Here is a 22,888-nt window from a genome sequence, read left to right as displayed (position 1 = left end):
TGCTCCATGTGCAATATATTATTGTGCCAATAATCATAGTGAAACCTCTCTATAAAGTTTGCTCCGAGGAGAGTTCCTGGGTTTGTACTGAAGCCATTACCAGCTAAACAACACAGAATACAGTGGCCTTTGCTAGCATGAACAAGAGAGAATAGTTCTTTTCAATAACATTTTTAAAAGCAGCACCACAGCCAGTATTGTTACACTTGAATGCATGACAAATCCTGGGAACTTAAGTAACTGATATTTTAACTATAACTCCTTCATATTTCACACTGCACTTTGAACTCACAGTGAACACACCAGTCTCAAATCAAATCAAGTTCCAGTCATTTAAAAAAAAATATTTGGTGGTATTCTTAAAGCAAGGTATATAAAAAACATAACTACACAGTCTATGTAGCTGAAATTATATATAGCCCTGTAGGTTATGTAAGTCCCAGAAGACTGTCTACTGGGAAAAGAGGCCATCTATGCATGACTAAAAAGAAAGTAACAGAATGTCCTTACCAAGGAGCAGAAGAATTCATGTAATGTCTTGCAAGACTAAAAGGCAGGAGCAGAACAGGGTCACATCACCATGATTAGTGTCTTGCATGCAGAATATACCTCTTTTACCCTACAGTTCAGGTCACAGTGTCGTTAGCCACCTATTCCATTCTCTATCAATGCCATTGTGAGTGGATTCATAGTCAAATAGAGGCCCCATACTCTCCTATAATTGATGGATGGATATTATCTGTTGCCATCTATTAATGTAGCATAAAATGGGTCTTTCCGGGCCTGTGGATCTCAAAAATAACAAACCTCAGCCAGAAGGAGGAAACCTTAGGGCTTGTCTTCACTGCCACAGATATCAACGTGGCAGTCAATCTGCTGATGTTCGATTTGGAGGATTTAATAAAGACCCGCTACATGGAATGCTGACAGTGGCCCTGTTGATTGCAGTACTCTTTGCAGTCACGAAGATTCAGAGAAATTGACAGGAGTTTCTCCCATTGACCCCCCCCCCCCACTGTGATGACTGTGCTGAACCTTGGTTTAAGGTACATTGACTCCAGCTACATTATTTATGCTGGAGTTGCATACTTTAAGCTGACCTTCCGACTGTAGTATAGACCTCCCGTTAGATTTTTTTCACTGTAGCTATTGGGCTGTTCTAGAAGTACCAGCTCCTGTTATTTAGATGGTGAGTGTGTTTGTGTGGTGGAGGGACCTACTCTACTTGGCTTGGCCAAGTCTGATGCAACTGTGATAATACAGATTTAGAAAGCCACATAAAGGTGGTTTAGGAAGCATACAAGCACTATCAAGTCACAAACAGGGTGTAAAAGCAACATATACGGGAAGGACTATGAAACTTCTGAGCCCTATGTTTAATTTCTGCATCATTTTGTGCAATAAAATCTGTTTCTATCCTAAACATAATGAAATTGATTTTAAACTGAAAACTTATTTTCCAGTGACTCAGTGGCTAATATATATTTCCCATTGGTTATGTAAATATATTGGTAAAATGTAAACAACATATATCTAAAGGTATAACAAAATAGCAAGAATAACCTTTTAAAGATGCAAGGTTCTTAAACACAAAAGCAGTCTACAAAAGCTTCAAAGCACACATTAATATACATAAGTGACAGCCTACTTGTTAAATTAACAAGAACTGAAAAGATCACCCTACACAAGCATAAAGGTGCTCTCATCTCACCACATCACATGTGGACATGAAAGCATCTCTTATAAATATGATTTTCCAACACATCATTTATTATGAGAAAACTTTAAGTGTCATACTTTTTACTCTGATCGTAATAGATGTGCATGTAATTAATATTTTTAGAAATCAATATGTGCCTGACTGCAAATAATGAAGTTCTGAATTCTCAGAGTGGGTTTTTTTATTTAAATTTTTTAAAGAGGAAAATGCTGGCTCTGTGCATCTAAACTAGTGTTTCTGGAATGAAGATGATGGATTTTATTTACAGCCTCCCTTTCATATAATGTCCAAGACAGTGATTTTTTGAAGGAAAAGAGAGAGCCTCAAACTCTGCTTCGTCTTATTTAAAAAAGAAAAACAAACCAAAACCAAGCCAGGATAGGGCACCATTTTCAATGTTAATGGTATTCTTAGCATTGATCTAGAACTATAAGGTGAAAATCAAATGCTTGACTCCAGACCAGGTCTCAACATAGAACTCAGCTTTGTCAGGCCACTAGATATTATTGTAATAGGAAACTTCTCCTTTATTCTGATGGCTAATGCTTAGGGCTTCTTAGCCTGTGAGTTACATTCACCAAAGACATAAGGTCCACGATGATAAAAACCAAAGAATATGTCTTCACTAATGGTTTGCAGTATTTTATATAACAAGACAAACATATTTAGCTAGTGGCAATCCAAATATAAATCATGCATTTTACAGCCAGCGATGCCTGCAAGGGAGAAATGTTTGCTTATCTATAGATATCAAGTCATTCTTGGGAGAAGATTGTGTGATATGAACACCCAGCTTCTCTTAAAATCAAGATAAAGGACTGGTGTAAACAGTGATAGAAATGTAGCTGTGTTAGTCTGGGGTAGTTGAAGCAAAATGCAGGACAATGTAGCACTTTAAAGACTAACAAGATGGTTTATTAGATGATGAGCTTTCGTGGGCCAGACCCACTTCCTCAGATCAAAAACAGGCATCGTTCCAGTTAGTTCTATGAAGCTATGCAGATTTATATTACAACAGGATCTGGCCTAACAAATTCATTTGAAAAGGTAAGAAACAAGAGTACAATATGCTGGACACTAGTAAACTGAGATGCAAATGTGATCCCTTTTGAGAACCACACAGTAATAAGTGAAAATAAATATTTTATTCCAATTTTAAGCAGAGTAGATGAAAAGCAACCTGCTAAGCACATTTTAATCTCAAACATTTTTTTTTTTATATTGGGGATCATTTGTTTAGTGTCCAATTTCATAATTTGAAAGGAATTGTAGGAAGTCCTGGAGTACAAGTATCTGAAATGATACTTTTAGTACTGCCAGAACAAACCTTCAGTTTCCTCTTAGGCTGTGGTTTTACCTGCCAGAAAAAAACTCAAAGAGTTTCTTCCTGTTCTGTTCACTTCATCAAAATCCAGTAAAGGAATTAAATGAAGCGACACTATTATATACTGTTACCTAGATCTTGACCTAGTAATTGATTTGATATCCTTCTTGTCGTCATCTAGTTTCTTGTCCTCAGAAGATTTTGTGTCCTGGAGGTTTTCGTCTCCCTCGTCATCAGATTTGATTTCAGAGCTACCTGAAGATACACTCTGCCCTTGCAGGCCAGTTGGCATACCTATGGGAAAATACAAAGATTTTCTGTTACCAATGTTTAAGCAAAGGATTGAACGTATTTTCATGTATATTTTTTTAAATGCCACCTATTGTTGGATCTGTTTTCTTGTCTGTTCTTAGAGCCTCTCATCTGAACTGACTGGTGCAAGAATGCAGCTGCTGAAACTGTTTTTCAGCACTGGCTGTGAGACTCAATTCCACTTCCCAATTTTTGTGGAATAGATGGTAATTTCACTGTCTACCAAACATCAACTAAATTGCAATTAAAATCATAATCATGGAAATCACACATCTCATGTTCTGATTAAGAACCCAAGTGCATATGAGCTATTACACTGAGCTTTCTCCTTGAGCAATGATTTAGCAAGAATTAGCACTAAAAGACTGCCCCCCATCACATTTTCCATTCAAGGATTTGAAGGTGCTATACACATTCATTACCTGTATCATTCCCATTTTACAGAAGGGAAACTGACATACAGAGAGTTCATAATCTTCACCAGCCTGTCACTTTAAGCCATGTATTGGCCAGGTAATAAGACCTAAAATTCCTATCTCCTGAGTCTTGGTTTCTACACTTGCCAATTTTTCTTCTTAAAAAAAAATTCTTAATATGCCATTCTCATAAAATAATCAAAATACCTTAGCCATGAAGATTGAATAAGCCATCATAAAAGAAATTTTGAGTTGTTTCTTCCATACTTTAATTGTAAAATTATCAGCTTCTAGGAATAAAGATAGACCCTAGATGTACTCTAGGTTCAGTTAGTTTCATACGTGTTTTGAAACAATTCTTCATCTATACATGTTAATCTTACAAGATTCACAAATATTCACAGCAAATACTGTAACACTAAATCACTTCAGTATTCTTCCTCATATCTAACTGAACTCAATGGGAATTCTGTGTGCAATGGATCTTCAGTCTTGAGTTTACTCTTTTTGATTTTATATCCTAAAACATTTTCTAATTTCTCTACTCCTTGAGTTATCTTGGTACTACAAATTGTTGTCCTGAGCTAAATTACTTGGACGCTTTTAACTATGATTATAGAAGCACACCAGATAGGATGTCTGGATTAATCAGAACCACATATCATGTTACTCCTGACTCTCTCCTCCCACTCAAGTTGCACTATGGTCTCAGTGTATTTGAGTGATCACTACTATGAGTCCAACTAGACTCAATTCCAATCATTGTAGCATGTATAATTAAAGATTTTAAGAGAAGATTTTAATATAACAATATGAGCATTTAAGACAGGCACAGGGCAGTGTCCTTAAAGATGTTTTGATGTGCTTACCCCTGTATGGATCTTGGGGTGGATTTAAATCAGGGGAAGTAGCTGACTGAACTGGCAGCTGTGGAACTGGAACCTGATTTGGCACAAGCGAATGGCTGCCACGCAGACTGACGCCATCTTCACGATGCGCTCCAACCTGTGAACAGAAGAATCACAGAGTGTAATGTGATGTGTGCAGGTGAATATGGATATAGCAAGTTCTGAGACAGTGGCAAGAGGCTGAAGAGCAAGGCAGACATTTAAAAATAACGTTCCTTGTCGCTTTTTCACTAGAGGGCGCCGATGTACTGTATATCAACATCATATGCAAAACCACTTAACACTCAAGAAGATGCTGTGCAGCACATTTAGTGACAAATATGGCAGAGTAGCTCAGGCAGGTAAAACGTCAAATTGTCTCCCAGGGTGCTGCAGTGGAGCGCACTGATTCGTACCCATCTGTCTTCTATCATGTCCGCCAACAGATCTGACAATTATCTTAATGCCCATATGCTTAATTGTGGGCTTCTCAATTCCCCCATTGCTATCAGAAATCCTGCAGGAATTTAAATTTGGCATTCAACTTTCATTTCAGGGGATAAGATTCTCAAGCCTGCCATTTTTCCCCATAATGCCAGCTAAGCCTCTGACAGTGGAAGCTACAGCAGTATCTGACACAGCCCCTATTTGGTACAGATATTATAAAACATCACCTGGCTTTCCAAAGCCAGCAGCCCATTCCAAATTAATGTTCACTGTATTTCATTAACCATAGAGTTCCAAATCCAAAGGGGAACCATTCCTGCCAACATCATGACTCCGAGTAATATACCAATAAAGCTTTTATTAAACACACCAGTAATGCCATCATCTTAGCTGACAGTGCAGACACAATGGAAATACATCCATTATTTTCCACGTGCACTGCTCACTGATGGAATTCATAAACTAAAATCGTCATACAGCTAAATTCAATGATTGTTCAGGACAGACCAGAATTCTCTAGAACTTCTAGAACAGAATTCTCAGAAGCTTGGCTAGGCACTCTGATTTCAAAGAGCCTCTATAGTACCGTACTCGAATTGCAGGGAGGAGTTGCAAATACCTTAAGACATACTTTAAAGCCAAATAATGCCCTGTATGGTATAAACTGACATACCTACATCTTCAGAACAGTTTTCATTCTGGACATTCTTAGGTGTTGATCCTACTATTAGATGAAGTTTGTCTTCACTGATCATACATTCTGCAGAGAACTGTCAGTGATTTTTCATTCTCAAAAAAGCTATTATCCATGGTTCAATATTCATGGAGACTAAAAAGACTTAGGAGTGTTTCTAATCAGACTTACAAGATAATATAGTATAATTGTTACCAGCAAGGCAAGATCACAAGAAGAAACATAAAAGGGATGATTTCTTAAGGAGACTCAAGAAAAACTTTTCCTTGCAGATGAAGTGCAGATAAGCAATGAGCCAGTATAATAGGACAGAGATGAAAACACCCCCGGTTTGACACAATTCAATTTTTAAAACATGATACCTTAAGAAGAGACTTTGGAAAATTAATAACATTTATTCATATATTTATTCATATTTATTACAAGCAAAAAAGAGGTATATGAGTCTAGAGATATGTTATTATCATAGGAATAATGTTGCACATTAGATACAGGAGGTTTCAAGAATCTCAAAGATTCAGGAGAGAAATTTAATGAGGAATACTGATATAAAGGACTCTCAAGACTAGCTTCTTATTTGTGAATTGACTATATTGTAGCTAAACATCCTTTTTCTGGAGACAGAGTTTAGATTCTGTAAACTGTAGAGGATTTTCTTTGGTAAATGTGAGAAAGAGAAGTGTAGGAATTTAGTTTCACTCTAGAAGATGACACTTCTACTTGGACAAGAATCATCAGACTTCTTTTTGAGCTATTTGAAGGTGTTGATATACTTTGGCAAGCATCATCCCATTCAAAATGTCTACCTCCTTTTGGTGAAAGTGTAGCTGACACCGACTATAATCTTGGCCAAATCCAGGATACATGATTCTGAACATCCATTTTGACTGAGTTTCCTGATGGTGTAGATTGTCTATAGTTTTATCATTAAAAAAGGAGAGCTGGCTGAAAATAACATCAAAATTTACAAGTCTTTTACAGCCCACAAATCTAGCAAGTCTGTTGAGATTAACAAAATCTGGAATGAGCTGGCCATAAGCCATACACTAGTTTCATCATCTGTTGATTTACTACATTGATCTACTCACTCTACAATTGACAGGTACTTTTTTGTTTCCTCTTTGCCCTTCTTAGTCTGAGGATCCCCCTTTTTTTCTTCACTCTCACTCATCTAATCTGAAGAAGTGGGTTTTGCCCACAAAAGCTCTACGCTATGGCTACGTCTAGACTGCATCCCTCTGTCGACAGAGATGCAAATCAAGCACATTGAAATTGCTAATGAAGCAGGGATTTAAATATCCCAATGCCTCATTAGCATAAACATGGCCACCGCTTTTTTCAAAAAAAGGCAGTCTAGATGTGGATCTGTCGAAAATAAAGCCTTTTTCAACAGATCCTGTATTCCTCAAAAAATGAGGTTTACGGAATCTGTCGAAAAAGGCTTTATTTTTGACAGATCCGCATCTAGACTGCCATTTTTTTGACCCCCCCCCGCCATTTTGAAAAAAGCTGTGGCCATGTTTATGCTAATGAGGCGTGGGAGATTTAAATCCCTGCTTCATTAGCAATTTCGATGTGCCTAATCTACATCTCTCTGTTGACAGAGAGGTGTAGTCTAGACATACCCTATGGGACAAGGTCGAATTAAGATAGCTACAGAATTAACATAGCTGAAGTAGTGTAAGTCAAAGTATTTTAACTTGACTTTTGGCACTGTCCACACTGCAGGAAGTTGAAGGGAGAACATTCTTCCATTAACTTCCCATACTTCTTGTAGAAGCAGGACTACCAGCATGAACCAGATTGCTCCTCTCAGTTTGAATTAGTTGTTTTAACTAAACCCTCTAATTTGAACCCTGGAAGATCAACAGTGGCAGCTTCAATCTTCTCTGTAGTATAGATGTACCTTAAGGTGCCACAGGACTATTCATTGACCAGAAAGGGTTATCTTATTATGTATAAGTGTCATTCAAAAGCTTCAGATTTGGGGCCTTCAAAACACAAAAAACTTACATTATCTCTGGTGTAGGTCCCATCAACTGCAATTGAGTTTTGGCAGGGCTGTGTTTGACCCAAGAATATTTACTCTATTCCATTTTGTTCATTGATATAAAATATAATTATGTGATCATATGCATGTTTAACTTTTTGGATATTTCATTTATGAAAATCTGTAGCTTATTTAATACTGTTCAGTGCCAGGACACTGTACTGCACCTAGCACTCCTGGAGAGAACAAAAGATAGACTGAAAAACCTTCATAGGCTGTTTTGGATGCATATTTTAGAATAACTTGGGAATTAATAATTTATCATTTCCTCTCTTCTCTGTTCCCACATTCAGTTATTTCAATCTAATCAAACAGCATATATAACTACCAACTTTGTGTCACTTTCACAATCCTGTACCTCATGTCTAGGACTTCTCCCTTGTCTACAATGCCATATCTACTGCAAATCCCCACTCAAAACATGCTTCCTTCCACGGGTTCTATAAACTCATGTCATCTCTTCAAAAACAGTTAAAAAAACCCATGAACCACCACAACTTGTGCTTAACATTACTGCTTTCTTACTAACTTGTTACACTGCCCCTCCCCTTCTCATCTACCCTTGTTTTGACTGTAAGCACCTGTGGTTAAGATCTATCCTTGGTGACTTTGCTAAGCTGAATATCACAAAGTTATTGCCAGTCCCCTTGATTTGAGGGGGCAAAGACCGATCTAAAGACACCACACAGAACTTTTATGTAATGACCTCAGCATTCAGTGTCCCAAGATCCACAATGGAGCCCTTACATTGGAAATGGAAGGACAGAAGGGTGGAAGTGATCAGAAAATGCTGTGAAGAAACTTTCTTCAGTCCTTTCTTTGCTTATATGAGAGAAGAGATGTCACTTTGATCTACTACCCGTGTTTAAGTACTGAATGCTTTTATTTCTTGGGGAGCTGTTTTGAGGTGGAGAGCCAGCGTGTAAATGGGATCTGTATAAAACCTCTTTAAATATATAGGTTCAAATTTTCAAAAGCACTCTGATGACTTACAGTCTAAGTCCCATTTTTAGAAGCAGTATAGGCACTTCCATTGACTTTCAATTAAATTTGGGCTCCACAGTCACTTGCATGCTTTAGAAAATTTTCTCCATGGACCTGCCCCCAAGACCACATGGTTCCCTCCCAGGGTTCCCTGCTCCTGGCCCTGCATGGGTGGCAGCTGCTGCAGGGCTCCCTGCCCCTGCGTGGGGCAGCCACTCCCAGGGCTCTCTGCCCTCAGGCCACTGGCCCTATGGGCTGCTGCCAGCCAGACCAGCTCTGCCGCTCCCAGATGCTCTCAAGTTCTATCGCTGGGGCCCTCAGGTCTAGCAACACCCATGGTCCTGCCGGACTACGGATGTAGCTGGACCAGAATGGTTCAATCTGTATTGGCTGTAATTATAGAGAGAAGGGCCTTCAAAGATTGCCCTATTAAGGGGTGGGGGAGGGAGGGAGAGAGAGAGAAAGAATCACAATTACTCTACTTCGTGCTGATGGAATAATGCACTCCTTAGTCACCTGGGACTCAAGGACCAAACAAGGTTGAAAGTGTGAACTGTGAACCTCATTTGCAAATGATGGGCAGGCTCATCAACAGTAACATCAGATGCCAATCCATCTGCCAATCACAACAAATGAGCATACTGTCTGTGATAAAGCAAGTTTTGCCCCTAGAGTGACTATATGAATCAATCCTGGCCAAGGAGTGAAGATAAATAAGCAATACTTATCTTTAGAGAATCAAGCTCAGTTTAAAGTTCTATTAATACTTCATTTATTGACCTGTCTTTAAACAGACCCCATCTTGAACATTCAGCAGATGAAAAACACACACACACAAGTATGCATTAGAGGTGAGATGGGGATCTAGTATTTATGTGTAACTCTTTGTGTTTATTTCCTTTATAACAAAAAATGCTAATGTTGAGATTTTTCAGCTAAAAGGAAACATCAAGAAAACATCAGAAGTCATATATGTATATAAATATATAGCATAGTCCCAAACACCTGGGAGTAAGCAGGGATCAAAATTACACTCCTATACTTGTTAGTGTTAAACTCTTTGACAGGTGTTTCAATACTAGGTTGATAGCTGTAAAGAAAATCCAGATGGAAAAACAGATACTTGCACTGATATTTTTTGTTTGTCTTTCATGGATTTAAAAAAAAATGAGCTAAAATAATACTATATCTGGTTCTTCCTGTATTTCCTTTGACATTTTTATATAAAGTACTAAGACATTCAAGTGAGAACACCAACTTTTTGTTTTATATCTTTTGAATATATTTATGTGGGTGTTACTTACAGTCCTATCATAACGGCAGAACCAAAATTTTCAAAACTGTATTGCAAAAGTAGTTTGAAAAAATTAAACTGTTTTTCTAGTATAACCAAATATCTCAAAAGAACCTAACTATTATGTGAAAGCATGTGGAGGTATCCTGAACAGAAGCATTGGTTTACCAGAACTAGATGACAGATTCAACCATTCCAAAAAAAGAAATGTGTTTGTTTGTGGGGGGGAGGCATTTGATTTTTTTATGGGTTCACATTTTGTTTTCTGTTAAAGCTAACATGAAAGTCTCTGAAAAGTTGAAACTTTATTAACCTTAATCTTTTTGTGCATTCATCATGTTTCAACCTCCAATCTCCTCCAAAAATCTATCAGGAGAAAATTGCGTATCTTTTTCCTATTTAACTCTGCAGTCTAGACGTAGCCATAGTTCCTTGACCCACAGGCAAAGGCCAGGGTGTGTAACACGTTCATTGAATTCAACTGTTGTTCCAACTCACCCATGATTTGCAGATTTTAACAACTGGCACTTTTAAGTTAGGTGGCCTTTGACAAGTCTCTTTCTTTGTATTTTGTTGTATGTAGGGTATTTAATGCAGACTAGTAAATATTGCTGGACCATATCATACTATTGGTTTTTATGCGGGATCCCCATTAGCTTGAATGGAGGTCCTGCTTAAAAATTAGTGGCACAATATGGTCCTTCATATGCACCCTGTAGGTATTAACAAACGATAACAAAAAACACTTACTTTTTTCACTCTTTCTGTTTCCAGGAAGTGTTTTTGAAAGTAATTATGCTTCTGTGTTTCAGAGGCCTATTTCATGGATGTGAAAATGTATTAAATTCCATTGGCAATTATCCAATCCTTGTTAATACTATCTGCTGAGATATCTCTCTCCAAAATAGGTTTTATACCTAAGCTACTCCTCCACTATCATTGTAGAAGTGCAAAAGAATAGTTAAAGCTTTGTCAATCCAGGAACAGTTAATGGAAATGAAATGTAACTACCTAACCTCACCTTCACAAAAGTGTTACTAATAAGTAAATTGTATTCAAAAGGATAGTTTCACCTTTGCTGCCTGTTGAAGATGAATAGCTATATTTCTTTGATTTTTCAAAATACTGATCTTTAAACAACAGATTTGAAATAAAACCTATCCAGAGGTCACACGCAAACCTATGTGCAGATACAGAGCTAGAATAGATAGATATTTGTTTTTGAGCAAACACAAGGAGAAAAGTTGACCCGTTCTCACTGTGATTAGATACCGATTGACAAAGAAAAAAAATTTGGTATCTTTGAATTGTAATCTTCCCGTGAAATATTGCACCTGATGGCTCAAGAATGCTAGATTCCAGTTTTAATTATCTTGTCAATATCTCCATCGTATCAAAAGAAAGGAAACTTATTTTCTCTAAGTCAAAGGAACACTATTTAAAACACGAGTGATCTTTAAACTGTCATACAAACATTACTTTGATTGCTCACAGATGGACATTTGCAGTTAGCAAGTAGCAGACAAAAGCTGAAAAAGTTAAGTCTTTCCATATTAATAAAACAGCACTTCATACAATTAATGTTAATATATAACTTGGAAAGAATTTCAGATTCCTCTCGGAAAACAAAGATGCAAAGGGAATACTAACAGGTATTTTCTAATGCTTACAAATTCAGGAAGTTCAACTGAATGATTCCCCACCTAAGGATCACAGCTACATGTCAAAATTAGGAAGAGATTAGCCCAACCAGCCTAAGTCATGAATGAATTTAACAAGCAACTACCTTGGTGCCTTTACAAATATGATGACCTTGTGTTATCCAATTAGATAAATAAAAACATGTGGCAAGCAAGTTGTAAGGTGATGCATGTTAACATGTGTTTAATATTGTCAAAATTTATACGTTTGACAGAAAGCAGATTTGCGTAAAGCCCTTATAAACCTCAACTGCTATATTACAAAGGGAAGAACACAGGCCACTTTGACACAAATGGTTTCTCACAGAATGTGCGCATTATTGGTCCAAATTATTCGCTCTTATTTTATGGCACTGAAGTCTTTCATCTCCATGCTATACAATAATAATTTCCATATGACCAGTGGCTCAGTGATAAATAAGATCAAAAGCAAAAGGAAGCATTTAAAACAAATTAAGAGTGGAATTAAATCAGGAAAAATAACAAAGTTCAACATTTTTAATACAGAAAGATGTGCCAAAGAATACTAAGCAGCTTTGCATTTTGCAAACAAGTCATATGCAAAATCCATTTAAATGTAGACAAAAGTGGAAAATGTGTGTTTGTGTGTGTAGTGCCACGTCTTAAGTAGAGGAAGGGAGACAGTCTAAATGAAATAGTGGATTTCATGTTATGTACAGTATGATAGAATGCTGCATGGCAGCACTCCATGAATCTCTCTATACTCTTTCTGTTCTTTTTAATGCAGGCAGGCTTGGGTAATCCAGCGTTTCTGAGGGAATCACAACATTGCTCAACTCTAACACATGAGCTTTGCAAAAGGAAGTTTTATTTGGCATTACACATTGACTAGAAGTGAAGAGCCAACTTCCCAAACAAATTTTCTTTTAGTGCTGCAAAAATTACAGTGTTAATCTCCATTCCCAAACAGCTGTTAATAATCTGTGATCTTAAGGAGAAGAGATGCATCTTTCTGCCTATAGACACTTCAAGTGCACAACGAATCTATATACTTTTAGCTTTTGCTTATTAAGGACTAATTTAGGTGCTCATTTTTTTGGTACAATATGCTCAGTCTCAGTTCATGCTCTACTGTAAGTACCTAACAAGCATTAAGATAATGCTCTAGTCCTTCACACTTAAACAATATTTTTCATAGTAGGTGAAGCAATTAAGTATTTTAAAAGAAATCAACCAGTGGCAACCTACTATGGGTTGCCATGGCCACTGAAGTCAAGTCATTGAAATAATCCTTATGATTTCTTTCCTACAGAGATGATTATTCTTTTAAGTATTGTGCAAATTCAGAGACAGAGAAGGTTCTAAAGCTACAGGATTAGGAATATTAACTCTCCTTCCTTTATCTTTGAGTGAAAAACATAGTAAACAAATCAGGAAACTTGGAGAAGTTTTATTTCCTTTTCATATCATATTCCAGGCTATTAGGAAATATCTTCCAAAAGATTATGTGGCCAAATCAGTCTCTGCTGCTTTCTTTCCCACTTGTTTCCAAGCACCTGCTTTAATAGTGACCTCAGCTCTACACCTCAAGTTTCAGACATTTCACAAAACAGCTTTTTAAACAAAAGCCAGCTGTTTCTCATCTAGACTACAGGGGAAACAAAAATCAGGGAAGCTTAGAGGAACGTTACCCAGAGACTACCATTCTCCAATAACTTTCACACACACTCGGCTTCACAATAGACCCGTCCATGTGTGGAAACCAAGGAGCTAGCTAATGCTAAATTAAAACTTGGAAACCAAATACTACGGTTTTAACAATACACCTAATTAGCTCGTTTAAAATGAATGAAGTCATTGTGTCAGGACAATGTTTTTGAAAAGGGGTGTCATTTTAAATAATAATTAATGGGTTTTTTTCTGATTAAAACCAACAGTATACTTAAAAATGATTTTAAGAATGTGACGGAGGCTATAATTTTCATGAAATTACAAATGTCAACCAATTAGGAAGAACATGAATGTTATATAAAAATGTTATACTACTGTTTGTTTTACAAGCTTTTAGTCAAGTAAGGTTGTTTTGTTCACTTTTCTCAATTATAAGGATATCTTTGTTTTTTTATTTTTAAATTGCAACTATGATAATATGTAAAGCAAGACAACAGATTTTTAACAAATAAAAAAGTCAAATTTTATTTTTAAATAATGCCAAGTTGCCTTGACTTTCTTTGTTTTCATATGAATGACATAATTGGATTACTTCTTAAGCTGCTATTTTAATTTCTAGTGGTGGAAAATTCCATAAGTTAATTTAATTTGGATGTTAAAAATATATAAATGAACATATCTTCCTGTGGATCCTCATGTGAATCCTGGAAGCAAGCTAATGGACTTGTAAGGAGTACCTTACAAAAATGTATTCCAATTTTTGTTGTATAATGGCTACAGTCAGTCTAGTTATACACTGCTACAAAACAAATATGCCTCTTTTATGATCTCTGTGTAAAAGCTAGCATACAAATGCCATTTTACAAAATCGTATTTAAAATGTAAACAAATCTACATTATCTCTACAATGGCAGGAACTGACCAAACTCAGGAAATACACAGTTAAAATTGATAGCATAGACTTACCTCATGTACTTGTGGGTGACAGTAGGGAGTGAGAGAAGATACAATACAAACTAACCTTGGAGTTTCTATCTGGATATGGAATTTCCACATTACTGAGACATAAATATAATGACCAGTCATGAGAATGAGATGCTTATACTCTCATCATTTGTATACCCAATCATATAAATACACTTTCAAATATATGATATTTCTTAGCAATGTCTGAGCTGAGAAAAAACTAAACTTTGCTGTGCATAGAGTTGTTTTTGTGTGCTTTGCAAGCCATACTAATGGATGCTACCTTCATTTTAATTATTATGGCTCCAATTCTGGAAGTTAAAAATGTGCTTAACTTTCCTATCACAAATAATCCCAATAACATTCCTCACAATTGTATTAAGTGCATGTATGTTTGAGAGACTGAAGTCTAAATCTTTATTAAATATGTCAGGCTTTTAGTCAAGATTGCAAAATAGTTTGTTGCTGGTTTGTCAATTTAAAGAGATATTTACATTCAAGTCATCTTATTGTATATTTACGTTCAGGTGAACACACACCAATTCAGGGTAGAAGGCATATTTATCTGTTACATTGGTTTATGACATGTTTTTTAGAACTGCGAATAACTGAATTTTTGGTTCATCGGTTGAACAAAAGAAAAAATAGTTTTGCTTTATTTATATATAGATACATAAAACCTCAGTAAAATTCAGTAATATACTATTTTGGACCAAAATTAGTTTATTGGATTTTTTTAATAAAGGTAAAATTTTGTTATGGCATTCTGTCTCTCCTGCACATAAATGTTGACAAATTTAGTATTTATAATTCTGATAAAAAATTATTATAGTTCATTCATTTTATAGTAGCTTTTGTTAGTAGTTGTCAAGTGCAATTCAAAGAAATATTAAATTAGAACTCCCTTGACAAGTCAGCAAGTATAATTTTCCCCATTTTACCCAAGGTACAAGAAGGTTATGGCTTGATTCTGCCACTCCAATTGAAGTTGAGCAGTGCCTTACTTGGAAAATGACCTTATCGTACTATTCAATAAAAGAGAGGTAGAATTATCCAAAATCACTCAGCACATCACCCAGCAATGGAAGTGAGCAGTTCTCTTGATTCCCAGTGTAAATGGGATTAGGAATTTGGGAGTATGGTGTACCCATTCATTAATTAATCTACTAATCTGATGCTGTCCTTACACAATATATGCCCAGTCTGAACATGGAGTGATTTTAATGTAACCTAGTTACCCAGTATAAGATGAAAAATTTGAAACAAGGACACTACCAACTATAAAAATTGCTTAAAATTGTACATGTGCTTAATGCTTTGTTGGACTGGGGCTTTAAGGAAACACTATAGACTAAAATACATCAACCTCCCATTAGAAGTATCATTTATCTCTCTTAAGAAAACAGTGGGCCAAATTTGCTCTCAGCAGCTCCACTGTTGTAAATCAGGAGCAATTCCACATATATGAAAGGAGGTAATTCATATTTACAGCAGTGGAGTTGAGAGAAGAATCTGATCCAGTCCCATATTATTTTTGCCTTGGGACGAGATTTATACTTGTCCAAATACCATAGATTGCGGAGGATATCTGATAAGGAAGACCTGCTGGAAACTAACAGAAACTCTAGGTTAAATCTCAAGTTATTCTGATATACTCCAAGTTTGAAACCAACAAATGAAGGTATACAGTGGGCAAAGAAACTACTACCAGCACATTCTGTACAAGTTTCCGGTCCATACCTCCCACTGCTACTTTATTTACTGCAGCTGGCCAAAGTTTTATAGCCTGTTTCATGTATTAAAATTCAAATGTGGAAAACATTACCAGTATCCTCCTCTTTTTTTTAAAATTCCCCCTTCAACTTCCTTTTTAGAGTGGAATGTATCAAATGGTCAAAGGCTAACTTAAGACTGACTCTATTCAAAAAGTATTTCCTTTGTTCTTATGTTTTTACTTCAAAATTCATACCATTTTTCCAAAAGAAATTACCAGGCTTGACTCTTTCACACAAGTTACAGTTTCAGACAGTGACTAATAAACTTTGTGAACTGGCAGACTTATTTTTCCCTCCCAGAAAGTTAAATGTGGAGACAGAAATTTGTCCTTCTTGTTTTTAGAACTAGCCATGTTGTCAGAGTGGCATAACTTTCATTTGAGTTGCCCGGTTCAAGGTATGTGGATTATGAGTTTACTCATTGTTCATCAATTTCAGAAAAGCAGGAAGCAGAAGCATGTCTTCAATAGTAGAAATGACAAAGTACCATGCAGCATTTTTTAATCAACTCAGATTTTGGAAGAATGCCTACCCTTCCAAAAACAGATACATAAAAGAAGAAATTCAAGGGTCAGATATTTCTTAAAAGCTATATGAACAATTGAATTGTTTGCTATTCTTTTTGTCTGAATCTAACTTCACCTACATCTGGTATTTAAGAGACGACTGCATATTTATAGAACCGTCTCTGAAGTGATGCCCTGGGTGCATGTTGCAACAGTTTAACATATGCAAAGTGAACAAAGCTACAAAAATTAAACCCTTTTTTCTTGATTGAGAGCAGATACGCAGAAACAGTTGTAAGTCACAGATCTGGCTTATAATAAAGCCAGATTTTTTCATTAAAAGAAGTATTGTTTAAACATTTGTGGGGGAAATAGCATTCTACAAACTAAAACTCTTACATTATATGTATCCCAAGTGTATTTAACAAATTACCTGAGGCTAAGCTAAATTGCAACCTAGAATTTCCTTTTGTGAATTCCCAGCAACTGCCACAGAGAGCAAAACAATGTCTGGGTTCATGCTATTTTTACAGGGGAACGGGAAGAAAGGTGGATTTAACTGGGATGCTAAAAAGGCATCTTTTTACCTTTTGGAGCCTTGCTGGCAAACTATTTTAAGTCATCAATTTTTAAAAATCTATAAATGGCACTGGCCCAATTGTGGCTTTTAAGAGTGTTTCACACATGACAGCTACATTTAACTTTCATTTTAGGAGGGGGCAGAGCCAGCCACCAGACTGACCACTGCCAGGAGAAACATACTTTAAATATAGATCAAAAGAGAACCATTAACAATACTAAATAGCAATAAATTACATGAATACAGAACATTTCATCCCAAGCTGTTTATAAACACCAGTACTGATTTGAACTTACTACATTTTACTCAATGTACTGTTCTATAATCCCCTGAACACTCCATCCTGGCATTTGTTTGGTCAATTCTATAAGGAGAAAACCTTTCTCATCCAAAAAAAGCCATGGGACTGTTAAATTCCACATGGATGACAGGCTTAGTTTTTAAGGTCTCACACAGTAAAGTGCCATAAGACTAAATAAATAACTGCCTTCAAAGGATCATAGCAAGAGTTAACTCTCCCAGGATATCTGACATATCACTAGATCATCCCCCCGCTATCTTTTACAGTAGGTCATAGTGTCATTTGCTACAGAATTACTAGCAAAGTTACTACCCTTTACAGTGAGAACTTCTGTGTTGATTTCACAGGAAAATGAGAATTGCCCTAGTGGATTAGAACATAATGGTTCATTCAGTCCAATACTCTGACAATGGCAAGTGTCTTGTTAATAACAGAAAATTTAGAGCTATGGTGTCCAACCAGTTCTGAAGCAGCAGCCACTATAAGGAACTAGCGACTCTCAATGGGCCAAAAAGCCTTGTGGACACAACAAGGTTAAGGGAAGATACAAAAAACTTTGGAATGAAAAATGATGGACTGTCTACAGAAGAAATGTTTCCCTAAACTGCGTCAGTGGCTGGCTTATGCCCTGTGACATAAGAGTTCATATTTTTCTAAATATTGTATGAATATTATCTAAAGCAATTGTGGATGTTCTATTTATCTGTGTAATCTCCATGCCTATTCTGAATGCTACTAAGCAGTTGGCTTCCATTTCATCTTGTAGCAATGAATGTCATAGGTTAATTGTCAATTATTTTAATTTTAGTTTTATTGAATATTCCTTTCTTTAATTACAAGAAAGGATGAACAGGACTACTATATTGTTTACTATCCATTATTTTGTATACTCTAGGCTCCCCTCTCTTATATGTCCTTTCTAAGGAAAACCACTGTGATAGATTCAGTCTCTCCTCATATAAAGTCTTTCTATGCTTCTGAGCATTTTTGAAGCTTTGAATCTCCTCTAGTTCTACTATATCCTTTTTGAGACAGAATAATCAAAAGAGAACACAACATGCCAGATGAAAACATATAAATAACTTATTTAATGACATAACATTTTCAATATTCGTTTATATCACATTGCTTTTGCCATCTTAACATTTGGTTTGCTTTTTTTGACTACTGCTGCACACGGAGCTGAGATTTTCATTCAATTGTTGACAGTGATGGCCAATCCTTCTTCCTGAATGGTTACAGTTAACTGAGAATTAGCAATGCATATGAATACTTCAAATGATTCTTTCTAATATGAAATACCTAATGCTTATCAACACTGAATTTCATGTGTCATCATGTTGCCCATCAATCCAGCTTGGTTAGATGGCCATGAGGTTCCTTACATTTTTCTATTATCCTAACATAAATCTTTTGAATCTTTTGCAAACTACATCTGTCCCTTTTCCAGATCAGAGATGTGAAATATTACTCCTAAAATGGAATGTTGGGGAACTTTAAACATTAGCCTTTAATAATGTCAAAGCTGGCCATTTAACCCTACTCCTCATTTTGCTGTCTTTTATCCAGTTTTGAATCTATGCGTTCCTTATATGACACTACTTAATTTCTTTAATAGCTTCTTGTGAAGAATTTGTTTGGTTTCTTGTAGAGCCAAATACCTCCACCAGAACAGATAACATAAGATGACACTGTCTTCAACAAACAAAACAAAACAAGCTATAACAGGAAAATGAGGATCTAATTCTGAAACACTAATGCTGAGTTGTATTTATTCATGCAAGTAACTATATTGTGAGATCAATCATGTGAAAAAGTACTAAGACACGTAGAATGAGAGCCTCGGTAAGTCGGACAATAGTGACTACCCAAGTATAGAAAAAGCCTGATACTCTTAATGTGGAGTAATTAACCTAATGTGAAAGATAAGTCACAAGTGATCATATATGATCCCAATTTACAAAAAGCATGTGAGCACATACTTAAGAATGTACTTAATTCTCGTTGCTTAAGGGTTTTCTTAAGAATGGATTGTAGCCACTTATGTTGCTAGATATATGGGCATATCCTAAATAAGGCACAGGTATGGATTTAGGCAGTAGAGCAAAAGACTATAGGTCTCAAGCCTGTAAAACAATAGTTTAACCAAAGTAATGAAGACTTAAAGATGGGGCATAACTAACTAACTAACTCATAAATGACCCTATAAAACAAAAGGTCACAAAACATAAACTGGTGTTGTCAGTGTTGCTAAACTGTTTCATAGGTAGCCACAAGAAGCCAGTTTATACTAGCTTTAGATTTTTTAAATTGGGAACATCAGCAGATGTCTGACCATAAGAATGCTATAACTGTCATATGCTCTAATAAGCTTGAAGTAAAAGGCCTAGCAACCTATGGAAGAAGGGCATGGCAACAATAAGTGGGAGAGGAAATACAAGTAAGAAAAATGGACCGAAACCCCTACTGAATATACATTAAGCATAGCAGGGTGCATTATAACACATTATAAAAGCTGTATCATGACCTACTTGCCCTGAGGAGAGGCCAAGAAGAATCCACTGGTGATGATGAAGAGGATGAGGATAATTATGACTAATACTTTGGGTTTCTCTACAGGGGATGGAGTGAGTAAAGAAATGCTAGATGTTCCATTGTGTTCTTTCTTCTTCACCAGACTGCAGTGTGTAGTCTTGTTTGGTTGGTAAATAAAAGTAATTATTATATAAAAAGCACTAGGATGTCCCTGTTGTGCTCTCTGGGGTCCCCCTATTACTGATAACATCTCTGCTGCTGTTGATCTTTGGGGCTGAACCATCACAAATTAAAACAGGTGCAAACCCTTCCATTCGGATGGGCAATTAGTTAAGAAACTCATAAATATGCACTCCTGAACTGGGGCCTGTAATTGCAGCCAAATTCCCAGGAGGATAGATCTTCATTGGAAATTTCAGACTAAAGATAGGGTATTTTTTAAAAGGAATAGGAAAATAAGAAGGAAAGAGAGATTCCAGATCTTCTGCAGGTTCCTAAAAAATGCAGTGCATTTATACAAACTCAATTGAAATAGAAAGACAAAGAGCAGTAAATGAAAAAACCCAGAAGATTCCTCTCCCATATACTTTTTTTGGCATATGGATAAGGGAGAAAGATGGTATACTATTTATATGCTCATCACCCAACTGAATCTCTCAAACAATCCAAGCTATTTTAGAAAGGACTTTTAAGGAAGCTGGATGCTAGAGTATAGGAGCTTTTTGTCAATGGCAGCCTCACATTAATCAGTTGTAAAACATATAAAAGAATGGCGTTTTTACTGTCATGAGCAAATTGTACAGAATAAACATACTATGTGCTCCAACCATATGCAGTATACTTACAAACATATTTTAGTAGTAGCAAAACCTTACACAAATTAAGTTAATACTTTTGCCATAAAAATTAAAATATCTGCAACATTAGCACAAATAGAAAGGTTCAACATCATTAAAAAGCCTGCAAACCAGATCAGAAATTCTAATTACTGTTTTTAAACCTGGACTGTCATTTAATCTTCATAGCTTACCATTAGTGAATGTCTATTGGCTGAAAGAAGGCCTGTCCCATATCCTGACCCAAGACCTCCCATTGCTCCATTGTGAGAAGGCCCTATTAATCCATGCATGTCGCTATGACTACCAGGCATGGCTGTTGAAGGCCCCACTGCGTGATTCCGAAGAACATGAATAGCATCGTCCAGTCTTTCCAAACGGTCTTCAATTCGGCTTTGCTGTTTGTTTATGAAAAACAAATCAAGAGAACCATCAGCAAATGTGAAGGGCCATTTAACATTTGAGACAAAACACACACAGATTAGGTATGCCACATACTGTACTTCTAGTTGATGTATGCGTGGGGGGGGGGGGGAGAAAGGGGGATGAGGGGTGTAACTGAAAACAGTTCCTTTATTTTTTCCCCTTTTTAGCAAAAGTGATATTTTTCTTGGGAAAGTAATTAAGCTCTCTCTAATTCCCTAGAATGCTAGTTTAAGACAAGCACAACTTTCATTTTCATGGGCAAAACAGGTTCAATGATTCCTCATGAACATAATCATTACTGTACATATGTTGCCCTCTGTAATTTTTGAAAACTTTTAATGTTATCTCAAGCAAAAAGAAGAATATACATCTAACTTATTTCAGTCTCTGACAGGGCCTATTTTCCTTGTATAATCAAAAAATTACCAAAAATTAGAAAGAACTTAAGGCCATATAAACCCTTTCTCCACAATGACAGAAATACTCCCTGTAACTGTATCCTAAAACTACTTTAAAAGGATTGCTGGTAGACTATCAATAAATACACCTCCTTACAGGTTGAGAGATCTGTACCCTATACAAGACGTGAAAAAAATTACAAAAAAGAGATGCACTGAACTGTTGGTTCTGACAGCATTTCTTCAATTTTCCTTGTTTGTTCTAGTGTAACTTGCACCTCTCTAAAACAAAAGCTTACATTCAAAATTCCTTCCAGGAAACGGAGCTGCCCAGGCTATCTACTAGAATTGTCCCTACATTTGAACCATTAAAAGTAGAAGTACTGACTTTCAAGAAGTCTGACTGCAGTTTTACTGGACTCCTTCCAGTTTTTCTTTCTTTAAAAAAAAAAAAAAAAAAAAAAAGGGCCATGTTGCTGGCAAATATAGGAAGAGGAGAAGCAATGGACTCAGAAATGATGCATTGCATTTATGCTGCATAGTGTCCTTCATCCAAACAGTCCATAATATTTTATATCAGGGTTCTGGAACCAAAGGCTTGCCTGGATCTGGTACCCAAGGCTCAGGGCTCCCCTGCTGTCTCCCGTGGGGCTGGAGCCTACAAAATCTACTAGACTGGGTCCCCCAGGCTCTGGTGTGTGAGGGTACTGTGGAGAGTGGGTCAGTGGCCCCCGACCCAAAAAAGGTTCCCCACCGCTGTTTTATAAAGTGTTATTATCTTAATTTCACAGGTGGAGAAACTGAGGCACACATGGTGAACTTTGGAGCCAAGACAAGTCAATGACACAGTTAAGGACAGAACTAAAAGCCTCTCTACTTTGCTCTGGTCTAACTACTAGGTCAAACTGTTTCCATTGGCATATGTCATATCTGATAAGTAAATGCCTAAAATTTCTTGTTCTTCAACAAGATATTGTAGTGAAAGGTAAAAGGGGTAGGCCCAAATAACGGGGTAACTTTCTCACTACAGAAATAATTCTATACTAATTACATATCTCTGGAGTATTTGGTCTATAAAAACACTGCTACTTTCTATATACATCCA

At 36.4% G+C, this 22,888-nt stretch overlaps 1 protein-coding gene across 29 annotated transcripts in view; it reads right to left on the bottom strand.

Annotated features, from left to right (window-relative positions):
- TCF4 (transcription factor 4) overlaps positions 1-22,888 on the bottom strand; it is a 334,112-nt gene that overhangs the window by 7,188 nt on the left and 304,036 nt on the right. For 23 of the 29 annotated variants that reach the window (XM_014570220.3, XM_075932639.1, XM_014570224.3 and 20 more), the window contains 3 exons: positions 21,154-21,357; positions 4,642-4,777; positions 3,176-3,338 (listed from right to left, as the gene is read on the bottom strand). In XM_014570220.3, coding sequence (XP_014425706.1) covers positions 3,176-3,338; positions 4,642-4,777; positions 21,154-21,357 — 503 coding nt within the window. The remainder of the gene's footprint in view (positions 1-3,175; positions 3,339-4,641; positions 4,778-21,153; positions 21,358-22,888) is intronic. The other 6 variants (XM_014570216.3, XM_025181410.2, XM_014570219.3 and 3 more) reach the window with 1 other exon arrangement.

Source organism: Pelodiscus sinensis, chromosome 6, assembly GCF_049634645.1.
Source record: "Pelodiscus sinensis isolate JC-2024 chromosome 6, ASM4963464v1, whole genome shotgun sequence".
NCBI lineage: Eukaryota > Metazoa > Chordata > Testudines > Trionychidae > Pelodiscus > Pelodiscus sinensis.
The sequence above is the reverse complement of the archived record's forward strand: the minus strand, read 5'-3'. Positions and strand labels throughout refer to the sequence as shown.